Source organism: Pseudogymnoascus destructans, assembly GCF_001641265.1.
Source record: "Pseudogymnoascus destructans isolate 20631-21 unplaced genomic scaffold scaffold_2, whole genome shotgun sequence".
NCBI classification, from domain to species: domain Eukaryota; kingdom Fungi; phylum Ascomycota; class Leotiomycetes; order Thelebolales; family Thelebolaceae; genus Pseudogymnoascus; species Pseudogymnoascus destructans.
Genome location: NW_020167521.1, coordinates 98522 through 122103, shown reverse-complemented (window position 1 = coordinate 122103; position 23582 = coordinate 98522). Strand labels below are relative to the sequence as shown.

The 23582-nt window shown below is 52.8% G+C and overlaps 10 protein-coding genes across 10 annotated transcripts; 5 read left to right on the top strand and 5 right to left on the bottom strand.

Moving 5' to 3' along the window:
* Positions 1-600: 600 nt before the first annotated feature.
* TOA2_1 (Transcription initiation factor IIA small chain (TFIIA 13.5 kDa subunit)) lies at positions 601-2136 on the bottom strand. The gene is made up of 3 exons (XM_024464396.1): positions 1402-2136; positions 1204-1351; positions 601-1107 (listed from the first exon to the last, which is right to left on the bottom strand). Exons 1-3 carry the CDS (start codon positions 1758-1760, stop codon positions 850-852), a joined length of 765 nt encoding a protein of 254 aa, XP_024327978.1. The 5' UTR covers positions 1761-2136; the 3' UTR covers positions 601-849.
* On the bottom strand, positions 2055-3740 carry CWC27 (Peptidyl-prolyl isomerase cwc27; the record flags this gene model as incomplete). The annotated part of the gene is made up of 1 exon (XM_024464395.1): positions 2055-3740. Exon 1 carries the CDS (start codon positions 3678-3680, stop codon positions 2055-2057), a length of 1626 nt encoding a protein of 541 aa, XP_024327977.1. The 5' UTR covers positions 3681-3740.
* Positions 3741-4139: 399 nt separating this feature from the next.
* VC83_00707 (uncharacterized protein) lies at positions 4140-4772 on the top strand (the record flags this gene model as incomplete). The annotated part of the gene is made up of 1 exon (XM_024464394.1): positions 4140-4772. The coding sequence occupies one exon, from the start codon at positions 4140-4142 to the stop codon at positions 4770-4772; it is 633 nt and encodes a 210-aa protein (XP_024327980.1).
* Positions 4773-5255: 483 nt separating this feature from the next.
* On the top strand, positions 5256-6380 carry VC83_00706 (uncharacterized protein; the record flags this gene model as incomplete). The annotated part of the gene is made up of 1 exon (XM_024464393.1): positions 5256-6380. One exon carries the CDS (start codon positions 5256-5258, stop codon positions 6378-6380), a length of 1125 nt encoding a protein of 374 aa, XP_024327979.1.
* Positions 6381-6451: 71 nt separating this feature from the next.
* On the bottom strand, positions 6452-7650 carry DYS1 (Deoxyhypusine synthase; the record flags this gene model as incomplete). The annotated part of the gene is made up of 3 exons (XM_024464392.1): positions 6452-6556; positions 6605-7384; positions 7432-7650. The coding sequence occupies 3 exons, from the start codon at positions 7648-7650 to the stop codon at positions 6452-6454; spliced, it is 1104 nt and encodes a 367-aa protein (XP_024327982.1).
* Positions 7651-8232: 582 nt separating this feature from the next.
* On the top strand, positions 8233-14346 carry VC83_00704 (uncharacterized protein). Its single transcript, XM_024464391.1, has 3 exons — positions 8233-8475; positions 8531-11717; positions 11785-14346. Coding segments are annotated over exons 1-3 (5712 nt in total). The 5' UTR covers positions 8233-8473; the 3' UTR covers positions 14308-14346.
* A 111-nt stretch (positions 14347-14457) lies between these two features.
* Positions 14458-15662, top strand: ARC18 (subunit of the Arp2/3 complex). The gene is made up of 4 exons (XM_024464390.1): positions 14458-14591; positions 14719-15026; positions 15129-15210; positions 15273-15662. The coding sequence occupies exons 1-4, from the start codon at positions 14586-14588 to the stop codon at positions 15447-15449; spliced, it is 573 nt and encodes a 190-aa protein (XP_024327984.1). The 5' UTR covers positions 14458-14585; the 3' UTR covers positions 15450-15662.
* On the bottom strand, positions 15632-17560 carry TRM6 (tRNA (adenine(58)-N(1))-methyltransferase non-catalytic subunit trm6; the record flags this gene model as incomplete). Its single annotated transcript, XM_024464389.1, has 2 exons — positions 17363-17560; positions 15632-17285 (listed from the first exon to the last, which is right to left on the bottom strand). Exons 1-2 carry the CDS (start codon positions 17476-17478, stop codon positions 15632-15634), a joined length of 1770 nt encoding a protein of 589 aa, XP_024327983.1. The 5' UTR covers positions 17479-17560.
* A 170-nt stretch (positions 17561-17730) lies between these two features.
* Positions 17731-21488, top strand: VC83_00701 (uncharacterized protein). The gene is made up of 2 exons (XM_024464388.1): positions 17731-21023; positions 21084-21488. The coding sequence occupies exons 1-2, from the start codon at positions 18156-18158 to the stop codon at positions 21225-21227; spliced, it is 3012 nt and encodes a 1003-aa protein (XP_024327986.1). The 5' UTR covers positions 17731-18155; the 3' UTR covers positions 21228-21488.
* VC83_00700 (uncharacterized protein) lies at positions 21489-23535 on the bottom strand. Its single transcript, XM_024464387.1, has 3 exons — positions 23317-23535; positions 22876-23253; positions 21489-22818 (listed from the first exon to the last, which is right to left on the bottom strand). Exons 1-3 carry the CDS (start codon positions 23413-23415, stop codon positions 21775-21777), a joined length of 1521 nt encoding a protein of 506 aa, XP_024327985.1. The 5' UTR covers positions 23416-23535; the 3' UTR covers positions 21489-21774.
* Between the last annotated feature and the right edge of the window lie 47 nt (positions 23536-23582).

The following is a 23582-nucleotide window of genomic DNA, read 5'->3' as shown; positions in this document are numbered from 1 at the left end:
TTACTAGAGCCTAGCCCTACTAGCCCTGTAACCATCACGTCATGTTACTACTGTAACGCTGACTTCTAAACGATAGAAGACACAGAGGTTCTCTTGCGTAAAGGTTTACTTATCAGAGGAGGCAGGGGATCAGACACAAAGGCTTCAAGTAACACGTTACTAGTATATAACAAATACTGTATTGAGTTGAGCACGAAGCTCCTATCTAAGGAAATACTATCTACTTATATAGTGGCGTCGTGCCTAGTGGACTCTTGGGAACTCACTCGAGTCCTCGGAGTCCTGGACTCTTAGGACTCTTCTCATCATCCTGCGAGTCCGTCACGTGCCTAGTGGACTCCTGGGAACTCACTCGAGTCCTCGGAGTCCTGGACTCTTAGGACTCTTCTCATCATCCTGCGAGTCCGTCACGTGATACTTTCGGAACTACTATTCCCCGCTGCCCCTCCAGGTACCAGGGCCGGTCTCATGCGACCTCCCTCCTTCCTGTCCTGTAGTTGGCCAGCCTTCTTGTTCCGTCGTAACAACTACGTAGTACCATTGATGTGCTAAATGCGATACTTTAGTCCAATTGCCTTTAGAGCTACAATCCTAAGAGGGCTTATAATGAAGTTTAGTTTTCCATATGCCATGACATAACCAGAATATATATGCCTACGGCGATGATACTCAGACTATATCCGTAATATATAGATGCAGTTTCGAACGATTACGAGCCCTGTATCTAATAATTTAGGGCAAACCATAAAACATAGGGGTCCGGCTCGACGTCCATTTCCTTCAAACCCCTCCGCACTTATATGCACCATTGCCCTTCGAAATCCACCTCAGCCTGGCCCATTGTACATCTTATTTGGTCTCCTGCTTGGTCTCCTGCTTGGTCTCCCCCTTGATCTTCCGCTTGATCTTCTGTTTGATCTTCCCTTCAACCGCCTCCAAACCGCCTCCCTTCTTTCCATTCAGTTCATCCCCAGCTGGATACCCTACAATCCGCAACTTATCTACGCGCAACATCTCCGCGTCAACTCCTGCCCGGAGCTTGACTGTGCAGTCGCGCACAACCCACCACCATTTGTCCTCATAGTTGCGGTAGTACTGCAGCCGGCCCTGTGTGTACAGTGTCAGTATAGGTGATGTAATGTTATTCTGTAGGTAGATCTTTCACGTGGCTTTGCACCTTGGGAAAGGAATGGAGAATTGTACCTTCATGTTCACAACCTCCCTCACATGCTCTGCAAATGCCTTCTTGACACTCGGCACGAAGTTCTTGAGAAGTTTCGCGCCGAGCTGTGGCTCGATGCGGCCAGCACAGATGAGATCGTCGATGGTGTCGCAGAGGGTTTTGCAGAGGCTGGAGTGCGTGTTAGTTTGCGCTTGCGATGAATGGAGTAGATTCCATACCTGGTATGAAAATAAACTGACGACTCTACGTCTGAGGAAGCCATTGGGTCTGGTTGATTTGGAAGGTGGATGCTTTTGGTGAAGGAGACGATTAGACTTGGTCGATCCGGAGGGTTGCTTGGTAAAGGCGATGAGATTTGGGTGAATTGGAAGCGGGTGAGCTCAGTTAAGATGGTAGGGGGTGCTTGCGGCGATAGGCAAACGCCTCTTGAGGTCAGTGATACCGTGTGGTTGGTGAAGTGTTCGTGATATGTGAAGAGTTCGTTGCGTATAGAAACCTCGTGGTATGTAGAGAATATTGCCGCCTGACGGATTGAATGGGGTTGTGGCCGGTAGAGATTGAAGAGGGAATTGTACATCCCACTGTCTATGGATAATAAAGCCCCCGTTCATGGATTCTTTCTAATATATTGTTCTGTTTCAATTGTAAACAGAGTGGGACATTGTCACTTGGACTATGTTTCTTGTGGCAGGGGCGATGAGCTCTTACTGCTCTTGTCATAACTTCATAGCTGGCTGGATTTAGAGCAGGAACGGTAACAACCCATCGCTCCTGCAGATTTCCTCGCAGCGGTTTGAAATAACACCCCGGGCGAAAATCCATCCTCTGAGAATCTCCGCATTATCATATACATAGATCCATGAAATCCTCATCACTTCGCCCCCCTCCCCGCCAACCCCGCTGCCCTGGACATCTTCTCATTCTTCGCCGCATCCCACGCCCTACTTCCCCCTCCACTCCTCGCATCTCTCTGCGCCTTCTTCTCTTCTTTCAGCGTCCTCGCCTTCTCCCTAGGATCAATCACCACCAACTCCTCCTCCGCCTTTTTGCGATAGCTCAGGTCCTTCCCTAGCTTATCCGCCTGGAACGACAGTGCATGTGACATCCACGCGCCGTCATCTTCATCTTCGGCATCGGCGCCCTCAGCTTGCGCAGCCCACGACTTGCAAGACTGGCACTCAGCAATGAAGTGCAAATCGCAGAGCGCAGCCTCCTCATCTCCATCACCATCGTCTTCTTTGCTCTCCACACCCACCAGGGGCGTCGAGCTCTCAACCTCCTTCTCCGGCCCCGCACTGTCAAGCTTCGCCTGAAACGCCTTCAGAATATCCAGAGCCTGCTGGTCGGATGCCGCGCCACCTCCGCCGGGCTTGCGCTTCCGCCCACGGATCGAAGTCGACGGGATCATAGACTCGAGAGCGGATTTCTTGGGAGCAGCCACGGGGGCGGCAGTGACAGTGCGTTTCATCGAGGCTTTGAGCTCGGCAATCTGTGCGTTGGTGCGATCGAGGAGGGAAGATACCTTCTGGACTGGCTCTGGGGAGGATGAGGGCTCGCGGGTGACGGGTTTAGAAGGCCGTGAGGGCAGCGATTTAGGGGCTGGTGATGGCTCGGGCGACGATTTGACGGATATAGGCTTCTTGATTATTTTTTGGGCTTTCTTCTCCGCCTTCTTCTCTGGTTTAGATCCCGAGATCGTCGGAGCTGCCGCAAGTTCAGCGTCCATGACGATTCGAGTGTCAAATTTGGCCTTCTTCAGCACAGGTGCGTCGTCCCCTTCTTCTTCGTCGGCGCCGAAGCTGAGGAGCTGTTTTGTGAGCTTCCTCTTTTTAGGCTTCGGTGCTGGTTTTTCTGATATCGTGGGCGCAGCTGTGCGTGATCTTGTAACCATGTCCTTGAACGGGTTCTGCAGCACCTCAACGCTTGTAAGCGTCACAGGATAAATAGGCCTATTATCCTCCACCTCTGCCTCTCCAATCTTGGCCAAGTTATATATGGTATCTCCCACAACCCTTCCAAAAAGAGTGTTCTTTCCCTGCAGCTCGGGGGTGTTTTCCAACGTCAAGAAGAACTGACTCCCATTCGTATCGGGTCCCTCGTTGGCCATCCCCAGTAAGCCTCTCCTGTTATACTTCAGCCGACTGTGAAATTCGTCCTTGAACCCGGCGCCATGCGCCCCGGCGTTCTTGCCTTTGCGCTCCTCCATCGGCCAGATCCCATTCCCCTCAGGCGGTCGCGGTTCGCCGAACGCCCCGCCATCGTATATCGATTCCCCGCCCGATCCTGTACCGGTCGGGTCACCACCTTGTAGAATAAACCCCGGCACCAGACGGTGGAAGATTGTGTTATCGTAGTACCCATCGAGGCAGTGTTGCAGGAAGTTGCGGCATGTGAGAGGGACCTGTTGGGCCCAGAGCTCCAGGGAGATGTCGCCGTTCGTGGTGTGCAGGATGCATGAGGCCGTGGGTTGCGGCTCGAGGTTATATAGAGAGGACATCGCGGGAGATTGTCGACGCTTCGGACTTGTCGCACCAGATGGTTGAAGGCTGCAATTGTCCTGTTCTTGCTCGGGGACAGAAGGTTGGTCGTCAAAAAACAAGCTCTTGTAGCCTCATCTGCGAGGCTGTATGGACATATCACGTGACACTTATATCATAACCACGACCATATCACTTCCTGTTTATCATTTTCCATAATAACTGAATAGTTTTAAATTTACTATTTTATTATTCAGATAACAATTCTGGATCTCTGATATTTTATGGCAAATTTTTTCACTGATCAGACCTGGTTAACTCCTTAACTCGGTCTGCCTGATGACTCTCACCGGCGAGGAGGGGCTGAGCATCACCAAACCGAACCAAGCCTCAACGCTGAGTCAAGGCAAATTATATAAAGAGGCGAATTAATAATTCTCCCCGATAGAATAATAGTCGACAAGAGAAATATCATTTATATGAGCGCCAATATGCCTGAGCAAGTAAAACCAAAAGTTCCGTACCGCGAAATCCGCGCGCAGTACGACGACGATACAATCACAGTCTACCAAGCCTACTCCGCATCAATCGCCAAAGCCGCAGTAAAAGAACAGAAACTCTCTGCCTCGCCAGACTTTTCTCTCCAGCGCATGACCTGGATCAAGCCGAGCTGGGCGTGGATGATGTATCGCTCAGGCTATGCAACCAAAGACACACGACAATCACACATCCTCGCGCTCAAGATGTCACACAAGAATTTCCAGGAACTCTTGAGTCTTGCAGTAGTTTGTGGGGGCGGAGCGCTGAGCGAGGAGGATAGAGCGAGGGCGGTGCGCGTGCAGTGGGATCCGGAACGGGATCCAGCGTTGGGACAGCTTCCATATCGGAGCATTCAGATTGGGATCTCGAGGGATATTAGTAAAAAGTGGTCTGAGGAGTGCATCGAGAGTATTGGGGATGTGACGGAAATGGCGACTAAGCTGAAACAGGCGGTTGATGGCGAAAAGGAACTGGGCGTTGGAGAGCTCGTCGACAGGGGGCTTGTTCCCATAGAGAGGCCATATACTATTCCACAGGAGCTGAGAGAGATACTGCGGATGGACTGTGAGTAGTTTAGGCTTGAGGATAGAAATAAGGTCTGGACTATCATATTTAAGTTTGACTAGGTGCTCCGCGTGGCTGGCTACGGTGTGGGGTCGGCGACTCTGATCTGATGAAATATATATCATATTTCTTTGAGAACCTCCGTTCGTTTTCACGCCGATATATACTATCAAAGAGCTAAATTTGGTGTTCCATGCCAGTCGCTACGAAGCTGCAGCTTCTTTAATATCCGTGGCAAGCGGATCGTTCCTGCCTCCTAAAACCTGTCTCACAGTGCTAGTCTAGTAATACTAAAGAGGCTAAGACAGCACCGGTGTCATAAGTAAGCATGCTAGTGTCGAAATTCGCAGCGTTTATTACAGAAGTATAGAGTAATATTGCCTAAGGTCTCACTTTCCTCCTTACAACTCTATTACCAGTTCCTAGGATTTCAAGCACTGTCATCGACAGACCCTTCTTCGACAGGCCCTTCTTTAGCTACAGACAGCACCATGAGCAACCCTCAGAACCCGACAACCGGCTCAAGCCCGTCTAGAACCCAGGACTCGAATAAGCCTGGCTCCACAGCCGACGAACTTCCAAACCCCCTTAAATCTCGGAGCCTAACCAAGCGCCCACTGAGGGACTTAGTCGCAGAACTCGCTCCAGACAAAGGGTTTCCAGAGACCGATTTCTTCACCACCTTCAGCGAAGACGGCTCACGTCGTTCGGCACGGGCTAGGAAGCCGATAGCGAGGATGTCCCCCGAACCGGTGTCTCCTCCACCTAAACCGCCGAAGACGAAAACGGCGACAAAACACCTGCCCAAACGACCGCGCACGGCGGCATCCAACCCATTAGCGGCTAAGGCGAGTTACACCGACACTGGCCGTGACAAAGCGCCAAAAGAGGTCGAAGCAGGACCCTCATCCGCAGGCACATCGGAAACCGTCGCGACGCAAGCCGCCGAAGCCTACCTCTCTGACAGCGGGAGCCTTGACATACCTGGCCTGCCAACCGCATCCTGTGACCGCTGCAATGATGTGTGCCTCAACTGTGTCAGCCTGACTATGTCGGCCGTCAATTTGCTCAAGTCCCCCGACGACCGCAACACTTGGTACATTGGCCCCTATGGCATGTTCGAGATCGGGCCTCTGCGCTTCCCGCGCGGTCGGAAGAGTGTAACGTACGTGCGTGGACGGATGTCCGCGGAGACGTGGGCTACACGCGTTGATGCCGAGGCGGCAGGAGTTGAGTTGGACTCAGAGACGGACGATGACAATGATGAGACTGCGCGGGCGGAGTCCGGCGTAGAGATGGGGCATGGGGATGTTGTAGCGGCGGGATCGGGGTTGTATTCAATGATGGAACCTGAGGATGATGAGACTGTGGGTGAAGAGGGCGGCGAGGGTGGAGAGGGGCTGGAAGAGGTGGACTTGGAGGATTTAATTAAAGAGTGGCGCGACTTTTGTTGGCTCGGACAGAAGAACGGTTGGGGGCCGTGGCTGAACGGTCTTGTAAGGCCGGCGCATATTGACAGGAAGAAGTGGAACGAGCGTTCACGGCGTAGGGCGGCTGCGTTAAATGCCAGATATGAGGCAAAAATTGCTGCTAATCGGGCGAGGAGCCGACTGTAAGCTGTATAATGGAACGGTTCTTGAGAATGGCGAGCTGTATTTGTATTTTTTTTAACTAAACCCGATGGAGTTCATATTGTATTTAATTCTATTTTCTGTGCCGAATCTTTGCTCCCTGGCTTGGCAAATGTAGCTGCGACGATCATGGGGAAGACGGCTGTGGCCTCACAGTATACCTAGTTTTGGTCAGCATGCAGTCTTTTCAAGCATCGAGAATATCATACCTTTACACTTGCAGCATCCACCTTAATCTTCCCCCAGCTGACTGCCTCATCTGGCCTCGCTCCCGCATCACTTCCATCAAACTCCTGCGCCGTGTTGATATATACGGCGCTCTCAGCGCCATTGCGCATTAGACATGCATTCGCAATATGGTGCTTTACGACACCACCCCCCAAAATCACCATGCCCGCTCTCTTTGCGCGCACTGCAATGGTGTTGATGCGGCGGATATCCTCGACTATATCGATGCGTAGTTGCGCTGGCGAGGACTTGAACGTGTGGAAATACAGCATATCACCCAAGCTGCCATCGGTGAGTGCCGGGCAAAACACAGGGATGTTATTTTTGTAGGCCCAGTAGTAAACGCTTTCCTCGTTGTTGATCTCCTTTCCTAGGCGGTGGATGACCTTCGATGGCGTCCAGTGGAATTCCGCTTCGGTTCCCTTGGCAGCTTCTTGTTCCGACAACATGGCGTCGATGATCGGCACGACCCAGTCTTCGAAGGCACAGTAGTTGGCATTGGGAACAAGAAGGTTTCCTATTCTGTTTAGGCCTTTGGCGCGTAGCTCGGCTCCGGGGGTTGAAAATGCACCCATGTAAGTGTTTCCGAGACACTTGATAAAATCCTCCTCAATGCCGCCTGCCGTTGTGACAATAGCCGAGACATGGTTGTGTTGTACGAGGTATCGGAGTGTGCCTCGGAGGCCGGAGGAGATGAGATTGGAGGTATACCCGAGAAAGATTGTCGTTTTCTCAGACGTCTCAGGGTCGCGCCATTCTCTCTAGCAGATGATTAGGGAGGTAACGACGAGAGAGCAGGATTACTTACCATGTCATTTATAATTTTGACTGCTTCGCCGATAGAGCTTGCCTGGAAACCCATGTTGGTCATTCCTGCGATGAGGTCTTCCACAGTAATTTTGCTGCCAGCGAAGGCGTTGAAGTCTAATTCCTCAACCTTCTTGGAGCCGGCTGGCATCTCCTCAGACTTCACGAGAACCGCCGCGGCCACCGACGCAGGTACTGCCCCACCTCCATTGGTCGCCATGGTCAGCGAGGGATGTCTGAATGGATATAGGAATGTAGAATTCAAATATCTCCTCCCATGCGGTAGTATGTTGAAGATATAGTAACGGACAGTATCCTAGAGGCGCAGGGGGTGAGAAGCTTCGAAATAGTGCCGAATTACCCCACGTTGCCTCTCTAAAAGCGACGAAACTTTAAAATAATAAACGTTGAAGAAAAGGTCTGATAACTCAAGGAGAATAGGGCAATACTAGACCTTCAGCAAGTATACATAAATCAGAAATATTGAGATCTAAACAGGCGTCTCTGGTATCTGTGCTCCTTCCTCGTTGACTGGTAGTGACTGCTATCGAATATTGAATATTGGCCGCCGATATAAATCTTTATCGCGCTTAATCGGCGAACGGAGTCACAATGATACCCGCAGCCGCTAGCGGCCGCCTGTTGCGGCTACCATGCAACCACCAGCGACCACAACATGCAAGTTTCTGCATGGATTCCTTGCGCTAACCAAATACGATCTAGTCGACAGCCGTTCGAGATCAAACGCCAAACGCTGGACGATGTATACAAGTCCATCTTCAATTGCATTTAATACCGTCAACAACGACCTCTGCTCTTGTAACGCCCATCAACAACCATCGCGGCGCCTCTAATATTCTTTATGGACTTGTCTTATTTGTAACCTCAAGAGCTTCGAGGCGTTTGGCTGTCTACATCACACTTAACACAACCCCAGAGTACCTTCCAGGTACCGAAAGCCAAGTCGCTCCACCCCAGCTTCAACTGCCGCGGTCTGGTTGCCCTGGTCTCAAACATATCCGGGCCATCGCCCCTAAATATGAATGTAGGTGCTTCACTATGTATGTGTATGCGCCAGACTCTGACAACGTTTGTCCTAGGTCTCGATATGCGCAGCCTGATTCGGCTGGCGACTCTCGGCGCTCTCCTCGCGACAGATCACCAGCTCGCCACAGCGACCAGCGCGATGGAGGACAATTCAATGGACCAGCCCGTGGAGTAGAAAACAACTACCGCCCTGGTCTCGACAGTCGAAGCAATAGCAACTTCTCACCCCGCGACAACTATCGCGATTCGAGTCGTGGCTCGATGAGAGACTTCCCGAGTCGAGAACCCCCTCGAGGCCCAAAGGCACTTGGCGACAATATCCCTAGCGGACCACGCGTCAACAGCTTCTCCGGCGACTTCAGAGGCCGCGGACGAGGACGAGGACGTGGGTGGCGAGACGATAGCCGGGATAGAGGCCCACGCGACATCGATCGCGACTTTCGCGATAGACGAGACGATAGAGGGCCGCCACCGCCATTTCGTGACGAAAGGAGCCACGAGAGGGAATGGGAGGACCGGGATAGACTTGATCGAGATAGGCGCGACAGCTTTCGGGGCGGCCGCGCTTCGAAGATTCGCCCCAGCTCGCCTCGAGGGAGACCACGGTCACCTGTCCGTAATGATTCCCGTGATGCTACAAGGGGCCGCGGGCGTGGTCGTGACGACTGGGAGCCTCGTGCTGGAAGAGGGCGTGGCATGTACTTTGATGGCCGTGGCGAGCCTCGGGGACGACGCAGCCGTTCACCGGAGCGTGGCGACCGACCTCGACAGGATCGCCCGGCGGACTCTTGGGACAAGACATACCCACAGAGACCTACTTCTTCAGTCTCAGTATTGCAAACACGAGAGAACCCTTCACCTCCTCCGCAGGCACCCGAGGTGCCGGCTTTTGGATCAGTTATTAGTGGCGCGGGCGGTGGGCAAACGGCGGTGGGATCAGCTCCAGTCGCAATACCAACTGGCCCACGAAGTGAGAGACCCCCTGCCTCGCATGGCGGGCGCCTAGAATACCCAGGGAGCATACAGTGGACTAACCCAAAATTTGTAGCTGCACCTTCAAAGCCTGATGCAACGACCACATCGCCCATTGATAGGAAGGCGGAGGAGCAGCAAAAGTTTGCATCTTCAGAACCACCAAAGGATGTATCAAATGATGTCGTTGAAAATCGCGAGCCAGAAGCTCCCGCCGGCGACGATTCAACTATGATGGAGGCGGGCGAAGTGGACGAATCACCCAAAGTGGAAGAAGTCACAACGCTGACTTGGAGACCACCAACAAACTACGTAACTCCAGAAGACGAGGCGTCTGACTCCGATATCGACGATGATTATTTCGAAGACGAGATTTCGAAAGTGAAGAGCCAGCTTAGCCGGGGCGTTGCCAAGAACACCGTCGAAATCTTCGAATCGGTTTCCATTCCATTCAATAACATGTCACAACTACGGTCACCAGTTCCTCCACCCGCGCTCCTAGAGCCATCTATTGAGGCAAAGGAGAATGTTCCGGTAAAGACGACGGAGGCGCCAACCCCTATGGCATTAGACGACGTCCCTGTTATCAGCGCAGATGTCGAGGTGCCCGCCGCTATCTTGCCGCCGGCCGCGAAAAAGTCTCCCGAGGTTTCCACCCCGTTAGTCGAGCTGGAAAACCTTGCTTTGGATGTTAAGCCGATAGCTCAACCCGAAGAAATCGAACCAGTCGAAGACAGCATCATGACTGAGCCAATGCTGGAAGTAGTCAGAAAGAGAATGGCGACGCCCCCGATCGCAGATTTACCATTCGCAGTCACTACCCCCTGGCAACAAGAAACAGGTTTCTTGAAAGGGATCGAATCGGATCCTGATGTGATGGAGTTCCTAGTTGCAAGCCTCACCATTAAAGCCGATATGCGCGACAGGGAAATCGAAGAGAATTCGCAGATATACAAGCAAAAGTATAAGGATTGGATCGACTTTCACAGATCTGATAATCCGCTTGCGGTTCGGTGCCGGGAAAGGTGGGAAGCTAACAGAGCTGCAGAAGTAAGCCGTGCCGCCAGCGCTCAGCCGGCTGAAAGCAAAACCGAAGGCCGACGGGCTGTGAGCAGATTTGCTACAGAACGTGATATTGAGAGGCTGCTGAGACAGTCGCAGATTGAGGCGACTGAGCAGCGCAAGCGCCAGGATCGCGCTGCTAAGGCAAAGGCCGCCAGCGAGAAGGAAGCCGGAATTCCCGATATGCTAAGTATAGAGGACCGAGAAGCCACTCGTTATGGTGACTATACAAACCTGGTCGCTTCTGACCGCGCATTGGCTATGTTCGAAGTCTTGCCCCCTATTGCAGATTTCACAGAGTGGGAACGAGAAACCTTCGAGAAAACCATGCTGGATTATCCAAAACAATGGGGCAAGATCGCAGAAGCGTTGCCTGGACGGAATTACAAGCATTGCATTCAGTACTATTATCTTGTCAAGCATGAGCTGAAGCTCAAAGAAAAGCTGAAGAAGCAAATCAGGGGCAAAGGCAGGAAGCGCAAGCCCAAGACGAGTGTGCACACAGTTGCCCTTGGGCGAGAGGAGGTCGAAGAAGAACCCACTGAGGGCACAACTGACCGTCGCCGGCCAAGAAGAGCAGCTGCGCCTATCTTTGGTGGTGCCGAGCCTGCCCCAAGCGAGTCTGATACCACTCCAGCACCAACACCTGCGAGGCGCGGTGCTGCGACTCCAAAGGAGGGCGAGCCTACGGCTACTGGAAAACGCAAAGGGAAGGCGGCTGGTACCCGCGAGAAGGCCACTAAGCAGCCGAAGAATAACCAACTATTGGCCGCTGCTCCTAACGCCGCTCCAAAGAACCAGGAGACGAAGGTTCCACATGCCATGCCAATAATTAAGGAATGGCAGCAGCCAATTGTTTCACCTCCCGAGCCCGTCCGATTCACTAGCCAAGTTGCTCCGTGGGATGGACCCGCACCAATACTCCCTCCCTATGCCACGCCAAGTGTCGTTGCCGAGAAACCAACAGCACCAATTCCTTCTGGGAACGACATTGTCCCTCAGGGCTACCCTGTCCCGGAGCACGTTGGAGCGTTACCACCAGGATCAGCATACAACTCAGATCCCCAGAATCAGCGGAATACAGCTGCGCCAACATCAAGTTATTGGAGTGTTCCTGAGCAGAACGACTTTCCAATGCTCATTGAATACTATGGGACTGATTGGCACGGAATTGCGAAGTGGATGGCTTCCAAGACCCATATCATGGTATGTACCTTTTATAGCACCAATTGATTTGAATGCAAAGCTAGCTGTTCCTAACAACCGACAATAGGTCAAGAATTATTATCAACGTCAGATCGACTCCGGGAGATCCGATTTGGAGGAGATGGCCCGGATTGCTGATGACAAACGAGCCAGAGGAGAAAACCTAGGCCCTCCACCTGCCCAGACTAACCATCCCATCAAAAGAAAATACGACGGTCCTGCTGGATCGCCTCAGCGGCCTCTTGGCCTCACCTCTATGGATGATATGGACGAGATGTATCTTGGTGGACAGTTGCCTCCGCAGACATCGACGGGCATGCTATTCACTGGAGGAATGCCCCCCAACCGATACGATGGGTTTACGAATCCGATTGGCCGGCCAAATAGTTCTATTGGCACATTCGAACAAGACGAGAAACCCCCAACTTCGCATGCCTTGGCTGGGCAGCATGCACCGTCGCCACAACCAGGAGGCCCACGATATGCCCCTCTGGCTCAAGCAGGCTCTATTTCTCAGGCGTCAAATGCTCCTTCTCGCTCGGTCACTGCTCCTAGTAAGCACTTACCACAAGCACAACAAATTGTGCAGCAAATGCAGCAGCAACGCCCGCCACGAGGACCGACGCTTGGTTATTTCAACAGCGACACCAACAGACCTATTGTACGAGCATCATCTACTTCAAATCCGTCTCCTCAGCCAATTCCTGCTTCCGATCAAGCTAGAACCACATCGCGATCCCACCTGGTTGCACAAGAAGCCCAGGCCGAAAGGCAGCAAGCTCTACGCTTGGAAGAGGAGCAACGCCTGCAGGCCCGCCAGCAACAGTACAGGATGAAGCAAGAAACCGATGTGCCAGGTACGACTCAGTTCGAACAGTACCCCCAACAATTACCACAGCACCAGCAACGTGGCCCTCCGATGCATCCACGTACCGAAGCAATGTCACCTGTTCGCGCTGAGGATAGTAGACGTGCAAATATTGGCCAATACCCGCCACGAAATTTCCAGCCATCACGAAATGCACTTGGTGATTTGAAAGCTAGCACAGGACCATCGACTCCATCTTCATTAGCATCGCCAGTGACGTCTCGAGGTGCCCCAATTGCACCACCAACCCATCAACATTCTCCTCCAGTCCACCAGCAGCCTCCATCAGCACCTCCGCCACAGCCACAGCCTGTTGCGGCTATTCGTCAACAAGAGACTGTCCGGAAAACATCCAGCATTATGTCATTACTTAACGATGAACCAAGCGAACCAGTGGCTTCAAAACTTGCTCCGGAACTACAGTCGGCAATGAAGCCCTCTCCGACACACCCTCCGCATCAGCCGCTGTATCAACCGCGTCAAGCAGGGCCACCACCAACGCACCTTCGACGAGAGTCGTCGTTGACTGATATTCGCGGAAAAGCAGCACCTCAGTCAACACGCCCTCCTAGCACGTCACAAGCACCAGCTATCAGACACAATGACATGGCATACTCTCCTATTAGCTCAAATCAAAACCAGTCACAGTCAAGGCAACATGCTGGCTCCCCGTTAGATTCAACTGCGCCTGACCGCGAGTATTATGCCCACCAGCAATACATGATGCAACAGCAACAGCAGCACCAGCAGCACCAGCAGCCTCCAGCTAGCTCGCCACAGACGCCAATTCCTTACCAGCCTCAACAACCCCAGCAGCCCCCCCAGCAATCTCAACCACCTCAGCACCCAAGCCATCGTCAAATGGCGTTTGGTACATCCAGCCATCGTTCCGCATCTCCCAGTATGGGATACTCTCATACATCCCATCACGGATCTAGACACGGTAGTTTTGATGCCCGACAGCAACAAGGACCCCCTCCAACGTCAACGCAGGGCCCGCAACAGTCCGCTTACAGCACTACCCAACATCCAGGACCAGCTATGTCGCCTCCATACCAGCAACAGGCGCCCCAGCAACACTCTCTTCAGCCTCCGCGCTATATCAGCCAACCACCTCCGTCGTCTCAAACCCGAGCCTCTCCCCTTGGACAACACAGCGCGCAAGCCCAGCAGATGCCGCCACAAGCTGCTCAGCACTCGTATGGCCAACTGCCGCCCCATCGTGCTCAACAACCTAGCCCGGCACCAGCTGCGCAAAGGTCGTATACGCCGGTTTCGTATGACCGACACCCGGGTCCGTATGCACCGCCGCCTCCACAACAGCCACAGCCGGACAGGTTGACTCTGCAACAGCAGAGGCAGGATGAGGAGGCGATGCTTAGACGACAGCCGATGAGGGATGGGTATGGTGGGCCTGGTCCGGTGATCGATCGGAGGACGGAAGAGGCGTATCAGCGGGACTTGGAGGAGAGGAGGTTGATGGAGGAGAGGAGGTTGATGGAGGAGAGGAGGTTGATGGAGGGGAGAAGGATGATGGATGAGAGGAGAGAAATGGATGAGCGACGACAATTGGATGAGAGAAGACAGCTGGATGACCGTAGACAGTTGGATGAGCGGATGCAGCTAGAAGAGAGGAGGCAGTTGGATGAGAGGAGGATGATGGAGGACAGGAGACAGATGGAGCAGAGACGACATATGGATGAGCGGGATTTCAGGCGGTAATAATTGTAAATAGTATCATTAATACGATAAGTGCACGACTAACGTGTATATGAAAAGCATATTATGTGCCAACCGCGTTATTTTACTAGATTCTATTAATTGTGACCTTCTCGTACCTTACTTAGAACAGGTTGCCATTATGCGCGCGGCTCTTGCCTTTCATACTCTCGGATACATAGCGGGTCCAGCCGCCGACAGATGACGACGAGCATACCCCACCAACCTGGGTCCAACCTCCCACCTCGACACACACGCATGCGCATCAACAAACCACCACGATGCCGGTAAGCAATATCCCCATTGAAGCTCTTCAATCCCATCACACCACGCACCTCTGCCTTTCTCCATCTACTACAATCCCCCAGGTCCCCCCCCGCACACCCACCCTGCTGACACCCGCCCTCACCACAGGCCTACAACTCCATCTTCAACTCTGAGCCCTCCCCCCGCCTAATCGGCAACTTCCCCCTCCTCCCCCTCCGCACGCGCACCCGCGGCCCAGCATTCGCTCTCCCCGCCGAGCCCTCCCTCGCGGCCTCCGAGTCGCCAGAGCCAGATAGCGAGTCCTATGATGCGCTGGACGAGGTGCTCGGCCTGTTCCGCGCCAACACGTTCTTTCGAAACTTTGAGATCCAGGGATATGCGGATCGTCTGCTTGTATATGGGATTTTGTGGGTGAGCGAGTGTTTGGGGAAGATCAGGCCGGCGATGAGTGCTAGGTATGTTGGTTTCCGTTTGGGGTTTGGGGGGCAGGCGAGGGTTTGCTCGTGTGCTCGTGGGTGCCTGGATTGGACCAATTGCTAATTGTTATCGTCATCTAGGGAAGCACAGAAGGAAGTCCAGAACATTGCGCTCGATACCAACTTCTCCATCCCAGGCGACCCAGGCTTCCCTTTGAACCAGGTATGCTTTCTCCCTTGTCACTTCTCTCTGCCACAGTATACGACAGTACTGACAAAACATAGATGTTTGAAGCACCTGCCTCCCGCCAAGATGCCGAAGTCCTGAAACAATACCTGATGCAAGTCCGCCAGGAGCTGGCACAGAGGCTACTGGCAAGGATCTATGAAGATGGGTCTGATAGGCCAAGTAAATGGTGGCTAAGCTTTACGAAGAGGAAGTTTATGGGGAAGAGCCTATGATGTGCGTTACGTCGCGACGGGGCAGAGAAAGAATACAGCGCTAGGTTGAACGATGAAGAGGACGGGGTAAAGGTGCAACTGGCGGTTGAAACTGATTTGAGGCGTCAAAAGCAAATTAAATTTCGTGACCGGAACACGATTGTGCGGATAGATCGATGCAATTGTTCTCAGTAGGAGAGCTATTATATATCTACATCCTGTCCCATGACTACATCGTCTATGTTCTGCTCTATAACATCTGGTGTCTGCACCGCTGGAGTCTGTACGGAGCTCACCTCTCCCGACTTCCCCCCATCCGTCTTCCTCCTCTTGTAATTCCCGCGCGCCTCAACTTTGCCCTCCACAGGAATCACCCGCGTACCTGTAAATAAATACCCCTCTGCTCCACCTCTACTCGTCATGAGCGGATGCGTCCGCCCCGGAAGAACCTGCCACTCCCTCACTCTCGACGTCTGCACACCAACTCCGAGCAGCAACGTCGGGTTGAGCGGGAAATCCTCGTTTCCGGGCCAATTCGTCAAGTCACCCTCTGCGGGTGGCGCAGCCACAAAGGCCGCGCGACGACTCGTGCTATAGCAATCCGCGAGACGGGTCAGCGGCTCCACGTTAGGCGAGTAGATGGCGACGGGAGCACCGCCGCGCAGGAGAGGAATGAGATGCGGGAGGATGGTGAGAGGATCCATGTATGCTGCGATGGCGAGGCCGTCAAAGGAGCCGGCACGGGTGGAGTCCACGATGGCGGAGACGCGTGCGAGGCGCCGGCGCTTCTTGTAGTACTGCCCGCGCTTGCCGGATTTGAGGGTGGATAACTCGGCGGGGGCGAGAGAGGGTAGTGGTGTGCTGTAGGTGGTGTCGGCGTTGGGGTCGAGGAGCTGCAGCCAGGAGATGGTGTGGAGGTGGGTGGTGAGGGGGTGCGAGGGCGATGGGGTGTCAGGGTTGTGGTCGAAGTATTTGAGGAGGGACATATTGGGTTGGGCGTTGGCGTGGATGAGGGTTATGGTATTTGAACCAGATGGCGGACGAGAGAGGTAGTCGTGTGGGGAAGATTCGTCGTCTTCATCTGCGTCTTTGGAAGTGGTGGTTGTAGCGGGTGTCGGTGGGTTTGCTGACGGCGGTGGTGCATGGAGTATCCCCATCCTCTCAGCCATAGAGGCGACAAGGAGACCGCCTATTTCGTCGACAACGAGCCAGCGGCCCTGGCCAGGAACAGTGGGTGATAGGGCCGGCGTGGGTAGTCCGTATGGGTCGCCTGAGAAGTGGACATTTGCCCAGCATCCTACTAACGCCAGGACTTCGTTGCGTATCTCCAATATCCTTGCTGCATCCTTTTGGTCGACCAGCCAATGCGTCAGCATTGGGACGTCGAGCGGGAGTACGGTGAACTGCCGCAGGTATTTTTTAGTCTTAAGCAGCTTATACTTGGCTAAACTGAAGGCGGTCTTCTCGTCAAGCGCTGTATGCGACAGCATGAGTTTCGCAATGAGGTCTTTGCCAGCATCTGTGCCGTCGCGTTTGAGGATTTCAATCTCCTCCATAGTCATTGTCTGTCGCGCTGCGTTGTCGATGGTCTCGCGATTGGAGCGCATGACAACCTCGCCCGTCTCACTGACAAGCTCAAACTGCACGCCATCGCCGCCCAGTGTTATAGAGTCCGATGTGGGGTTTTGTGCTGCCTCCTCTTCAGCGATAGTGTCAGCGTGTATCTCCGAAGCAGGGACAACGCGTAGTGACGGTGCCGAGGCCTCTTTGCGGTCTTGGATTTCGTAGGTTAGGTGGTAAGGACGGCCGAGGATGAGGTTGCTCTGGAAAGCACCGTATTTTCCTAGGGAGATAGTGCTACCCGGAATCAGCTTCTAGACGGCGACACAGCGAGGTTGACGTGTGATGCGCTCACTCCAATCGTAGACACTCACGTATTTGGGGTCACTTGGACAACTTTGAGGGTATCGGAGGGCAGCCGTAAGCAAACCCACGCGTCCGGTTGAACATAGGAGTACATTTCAAATACACTCGCAAGTTCAACGAGCATATAAAAATGTCCTAATATGTGTAGTTGAGCATACAATATTATATGCTGGTTGGCTTGGAAGGCTGGAAGGCTGGAAGGCTGGATTTCTTGCGGGCCAAAAAGAAAATTGTCAGCCTCACGTCGTTTGGGTGTTAGTGCACAGCAAGGCTGGATAACTATAAATTGTGGCCTTTAGATTAAGGCCACAACTCTGTGGACGTTTTACTCGTGCCGCCTGGCGGTGATTAATACTAGTATTTAAGCCAAGTTAATAGAAATTATTGTCTTTGCTTTATTTTGAAGTAACCAGCTTAGATGATATAGCCCCAAGTGATTAAGAGCCTTTATTTTACTTAACTTAGTATAGAATTCCTCCAAGCCCGGTTCGTAGCCTTGGGGGGTGAAATATGGCCGCGCGTGAGGCTGTGGGTTGACAGTTTAGACGACGTTCAAGCCACTGCCACCTCCCCCATCTCGCGACAAAATCACGTTTTCATATTCAAGCATCAACGAGACTACATGCCAAGGCCAAGAGTGAGGCCAAGAACAGCTTATATTGATCGACTCGGAGGCTTCTCCAAGGATTGAGTGGTCAGATCGAGGGGCGCGCACTCACTGCTGGGTTTGTTTACATCAATTTCATCCGCCAGCCTTGCAGTGCCAATGTTTGTCATGCAAAGCAGCACTCCTGATGAGCCATGGACTGCATAGATGCAGCGAACCTGGATAAATCCAATCGTGACATGGGATCACTTGTTTCACGTCAGGAGTCGCCTCAGAACCCCAAACGGCTGGCGAGTCGGGAGAACCCACGGGCGTCGAAGCGGCAGCGGATAGGAATTGTTGGCTTGGACTTGGCCAAGAAACTGAAGGAGAGCAAGCTTGCTCAGAAAGATCACCCTGCCCCCGATAGGCTTGAAGAGCCACACTCACTCGCAATTACTTTCAGCGGTATCTTGGACAAGTATGGAGACAAGCATGAATCTCTTATCCCTCGTCGTCTAGATGGTGTCCCGGTAAAGGCCCGCTGTTCTATGCAGATATACCATCCCACGAGCGAGTGCCAGAATGGGACTTTGACAGATATCCACGAAGAACTTCTCCACATCTCCCAAGAAGGCGAGATACGCACGGCCTGGAACCCAGCAACAGGGCATCCAGAAACCGAGATTAACCTACCTCGATCGTTCGTAGTTCCTATTAGGGAGCTCTATGTTCCCAAGCCCCCCGCCGAAAAGTTAAAGGGGCCCTCAGTCGATTCGCCTAGCGAGATATCAGATTCGGAAGATGATTCTGATGAGCCTCTCGACGAGGGAGAATATGGCCTGGCAGAGAAGTACTTTTGCCATGTCAGTTTTTCAACTGTTCGCATAGGACCATGGCCTCCATTGGGACTTGACTGTGAGATTTCTCAGGGTAGCCCTATTGGCAAGCAGCTGAGGCATGGTATTTCTAACAAAAGGGATCTAAAAATGGTCACGAAGACGGAGTTGCTACCTTTGGAGTCACTATCTATGAAAATGCCTCTGAAAATCAAACTTGGACCTGATCGTCAAACGACACAATACCAGCTCGCGCTTGATGCCAAATGGGAGACGCCAGAGGTTACTCAACCGGAGAGCAAGAAACTACAAACGTCCTCCAAGCCAAATTTTGTGTGGAAAATTGAACTTGGCGACCAAACGCCTGCCTATGTGCCTTCAGAGTCTAGAATGAACGACTATTCTTGTGGTATTTGCCTCGCCAAACTTCGTTCAGTCAAAGCTCTCCAGCACCATCTCCGTGCAAGTCACACTCAATTTAAATTCACCCTCACGAAATCAACAAGTGACAAAAAAGATTTTGTTATCACAGTTTCTCATGGAGAATCAACAATACTGCCCAAGGTCGACATTCAGATCCGCTGTAATTCACCAGTCAGCGTTGGTTCACCAGTTAATAACGCTACATCAGTTGGCACAGATGCACAAGTCAACAAAGCACCAACAACTCTATCTCAAGTCAACACTCCAGTCAGCGTCGGTTCACCGGTCAATAATGCTCCATCAGTTGACCCAGATGCAACAGTCAACAAAGTGCCAGAAGTCGCAATCATGAGGAGTATCTTTGACTTTGAAGACGACCTTTCATCCTCAGATAGCATCGCAACCAATCCCCTTCCGACACCTAAGCCACCTTTTGCGCAAAACCTTTCCAACCCTAGGCAACTACCTGCACGAGACCCTTCTATATCAGCTTCTGTCTCCGAGCCTCAATCGAAGACAAGTTCACCAAATACAACGCCGGATGCCGTATCTGATTCTGATGAGCCCATTGAGCCACGAAAACGGACTCGAGTTCAGAACTCCCGCAGCGTCATTGTTGACGAAGATGACGACGATGGAACGCCCAAGCTTGTTGTCCCCAAAACTGCGAAGCCACTATATGATATCGCTACGAAAAGGATGCTCAAACCTGGAGAACCACTGCCACCATCGACTGTCTGTCACGACTGGCGGATCAGAAAACAGGAGGAATTGATTAACAATATCAGTGACATGACCCCCGCAGAGAAGGAGTTCATAAATCGCTGGGACCCTTTCATATTTGGCCAGAAATCAACGTCGAAGATATTTATGCCCGAGATTCTCAAGGAGTTTATCAAGGTTAACCGTCAGTGGTTCGACGAGGAACAATGCCGCAAGAAAGAACTACTGAAACATCTTACTACCCTCAAAATGAGTGGCAGGATCGAAGATGAGTGTCTATGGGAATGCCTAGAGATGTTTCAGACCGAGCGCATCTCTCCTCGAAAAGCAAGACAGGCCAGCAAATTATCTGCAATAGCGCGCGAAGAGCGGGCATTGATAGAGCCGTGGGATAGGTACGTGAAAGATAGCAAACCAAAATCTCTTGAAAAGTTCCTCCGTGTCTCAAAGACTTTACGAAGCGGTCGCAGCGCGCACGTATCGAACGGTGAACCCGTCGCTATGCTTCGACTCTTCCTTGGCTACTACGGCCGTACTTCGAGACGAGATATACCGGCATTGGACAACATTTTTTACAAGTCAAATCTTCCACTTCCGACTACTGAGGCCGAGTCCGAGTATGTCCGCTTTTTCAACGGCTTTGAAAAGGACTTCAAGGCGGCTCCAGATGAGACAAAATCCCTAGAGCAACTAATGCTCTCCTTCATAGGAGATAATACCGCGTGGTTCTTCGAGGAAATTCAGCGCTTCCAGTGGGCCAAGAAGCACCTCCAGGAACTACAATGGACGGAGAAGATCACTCTGAAGATCCGCGAGAATATTCTCACCTACCTAGAGACGATGGAGAGTGCCTACCTTTCTGATGAGGACATGCCAGATGCAGCTGTTGCTGATAACCTGTCGTCAGGATCCCAAACAGATCCTCATAATAAGGGAAAGGGAAAAGAAGCCGCAGCACATGTAAAACGCGCATCCGCACCATTCGTGATCACACCCGACCCACTCAACCCGCCCCGACCACGCAATGTTCGAGCTTTAGGCGAGTGTGAGTGTGGCGGCTACGCAATGCCTGGTGGATCAGTGATGTGCGCAGCTGAAGTAAGAACCTAATTTGTGGCCGTCCTGCATCTCTTTTGTTCACTACTAACATACCACCAGTACTGTATAGCAAGAACCTTCCACCGCCGCTGTGTCCCGGACCCGCCACCACGGGGTAAACCCTGGTACTGCCGTGACTGTGCTGCCGAGGGGTTGGGACTGAACGTCGAAACTCAGCTGGATCGAATGGATCTTTCTGCTTGATTGCAACGACGACGGGTTTGCTTTGTTTTTGTACCTTCTGTTGGGGAAGCGTGGCGCTACTTGTATCCGAGGGAGATTTTCTGTATTATAGGCGTTTGAGGGGGAATGATTTTATGATACCAAGGTGGATGGCTATACGGGGCATGAGAAGGTATTGGGCTGTATTAAAGTTGCTTTCATCTATATGGCTGGGATAGGAAATGGCATGGTGTGGCGATTTGCTCGTACTACTGCCCGCCTAAAATAATTGAGAATTGATAGCTATATTTGAGAGCTTCTAAGATATTAACAGTCTAATTATGTTTTATTTGCAGTTCCTGTAAATAACCTAAACAACAATAATCTTTGTCGGTTGTTCTAACCCTCTTGGTGGCCGTGATACACAGTCTCTCTGTCCCTTAGCCTTTAAGTGGCACTAGTATCTGTAGTTTATTATTTAGGTGCTTTTCCCACCATTGCCTGTCCATGGGCTACCACCAACAACTCTGCACTGAGTTGGAGTATAACGGAGCACTTCCATAAGCCCTCAATCCCTATCCTCCCTCATCTACTCAATAATCCACTCCTCAACTTCAATCCCCACACTCCTCCCCACCACCCTCACAACCTCCCACCCAACATTAACCTTCCACTTACACCCCCCCTCCAACGGATCCGCAACCCTACTCGTCTTCCCCAACAACCTCAGACTCCCCAACGCCGCCACCGCAGCCAAAATATCCGCCCCCCCCGTCTCCGCCCTCCCCGCCCCATTCGCCTCCTCCCTCAGCGCCCAGAAAATCGCAAGACACCTCTCCATCACGAATGCCTGCGGCCCGAGAAGCTTGCGATTTAGCTTCCGCCGCGCCGCGGTCCCGGGACGGGGCTTTGTGGCGGCGCCGCCGAGGTTCTTGCGGCGCTTCTTGGTGGGGGCGGAGGACTTGGCGAAGAGGAGGGGGTCGAGGCGGGCGGGGGTGTAGGAGGCGAGGTAGGCGGCTATTAGGAGGATGCGGGATGTATAGGGGAGGGGTGGGGTGGTGAGGGCGTGTTTGGTTGCGAGGGAGGTGGCGGCTGGTTTGCTTATTGTGGGAGTGGGGAGTTGGGGTTGTGAGGGGGTGGTGGATGGTGAGAGAGCGAGGGATGTGGTGACGACGGAGGGGAGGAGGACGGATTCGTCTCGGAAGAGGGGGCGTTGAGATGTGAGAAGTCGCTGAAACTCTCTTGGGCCGTAGACGCCAGCCCGTATTGGAGCGGTGAAGCGCGGCCAGAGTGTGAGCGCAATGCGACGAAAGGAGAGGATGTCGCGTCCAGCGTACTTGCCGAAGGTATCCCAGACGGCGGAGAGGAAGCGGGAATAGAGATCTGCTGTCTCTTTTGCTGTTGGGCGGGCACCTACGTTGTTATCTCCGCCCTCGATTGCCACGTTATCGCCGTCGGATACGGACGTCGGTTCTAAAGGCGAGGAAGGATATATCGACGGCACAGACCGCGAGACGATAGCCACAGCCTCCGCCTTCGTATAGCTTGGAAAATGTACATGCGGCGCCCCCGGATTATGCAAAAAATGCGGTCTCGGCGACGTAACCACAAAAACCGTCGTCAGATTCGCGTTCTTCACACGTCAGCTCCGCCCTCAACTGCCCCCCCAGAGTAGGGAAAGAAAACTCACCACCTCCCCCAACCTCGCCAGCGCAGGCACCAACGTCGGCGGCGCATCCCTCTGCTTATCCACACCATCGAATACTAGCACGAACCGTCCCTTACGGCCCTCTAGCATCTTCCCAAGCAATACAGCCAACTGCGCGAGGTTCTCGCACCGGCCTGCGCCCTCTTCCCAATCTACCGCGGCAGCCACCGCACACACTGTCCGCTCCAGTAGATGTCGTCCAGTAATACACTCCTTACTCCTCACAATCGCGTACCTCAACCCATTCCCCCCAGACACCTCACCCGTCGACAATGCGCCCAGCACACCGCCGACGACGGCACTCTTCCCCGTTGCTGCGAGGCCGTAGACTACTATATTCCTCGGCTGCGCACAGAGCGGCTACATCGGTCAGCTCATATCCCCAATTATACACCAAACACCACAAGAAGGAGGGGAACTCACACCCACCAGCGCCCCCAGCGCAGCGATCTGCTTCGACCTCTCCGGCATCTCCTCCGCCAACCTCCCCAGCGCCTCGCGCGGTAGCGCAAAGGTAGACATCTTTTCCAACCCCGCTACTAAAAATATAATCACACTCCGCTGTGCCTGCCTGCCCTGTATTGTAATCGTATCGTTGGTGCTTTCGCTGCGTGGTGATTAAGCCTGGTCTGTTTGGCCTCGTCGCTGGTGTAGACGCGTGTAGGCGAGGCTGAGGAAATTCCACAGCC

Coding starts and splice junctions, on each gene's coding strand:
- VC83_00701 (XM_024464388.1), top strand. CDS start 18,156: ATGGACTGCATAGATGCAGCGAACCTGGATAAATCCAATCGTGACATG. Junction 21,024..21,083: donor CAGTGATGTGCGCAGCTGAA/GTAAGAACCTAA, acceptor ACATACCACCAG/TACTGTATAGCAAGAACCTT.
- VC83_00700 (XM_024464387.1), bottom strand. CDS start 23,415: ATGTCTACCTTTGCGCTACCGCGCGAGGCGCTGGGGAGGTTGGCGGAG. Junction 23,254..23,316: donor CGCTGGGGGCGCTGGTGGGT/GTGAGTTCCCCT, acceptor TGACCGATGTAG/CCGCTCTGTGCGCAGCCGAG. Junction 22,819..22,875: donor TGGCGAGGTTGGGGGAGGTG/GTGAGTTTTCTT, acceptor TGACGTGTGAAG/AACGCGAATCTGACGACGGT.
- ARC18 (XM_024464390.1), top strand. Junction 15,027..15,128: donor AGGCCGGCGATGAGTGCTAG/GTATGTTGGTTT, acceptor ATCGTCATCTAG/GGAAGCACAGAAGGAAGTCC. Junction 15,211..15,272: donor CAGGCTTCCCTTTGAACCAG/GTATGCTTTCTC, acceptor GACAAAACATAG/ATGTTTGAAGCACCTGCCTC.
- VC83_00704 (XM_024464391.1), top strand. Junction 11,718..11,784: donor CTTCCAAGACCCATATCATG/GTATGTACCTTT, acceptor AACCGACAATAG/GTCAAGAATTATTATCAACG.
- TOA2_1 (XM_024464396.1), bottom strand. CDS start 1,760: ATGTACAATTCCCTCTTCAATCTCTACCGGCCACAACCCCATTCAATC. Junction 1,352..1,401: donor TCAGTTTATTTTCATACCAG/GTATGGAATCTA, acceptor CACGCACTCCAG/CCTCTGCAAAACCCTCTGCG. Junction 1,108..1,203: donor GGGAGGTTGTGAACATGAAG/GTACAATTCTCC, acceptor CTGTACACACAG/GGCCGGCTGCAGTACTACCG.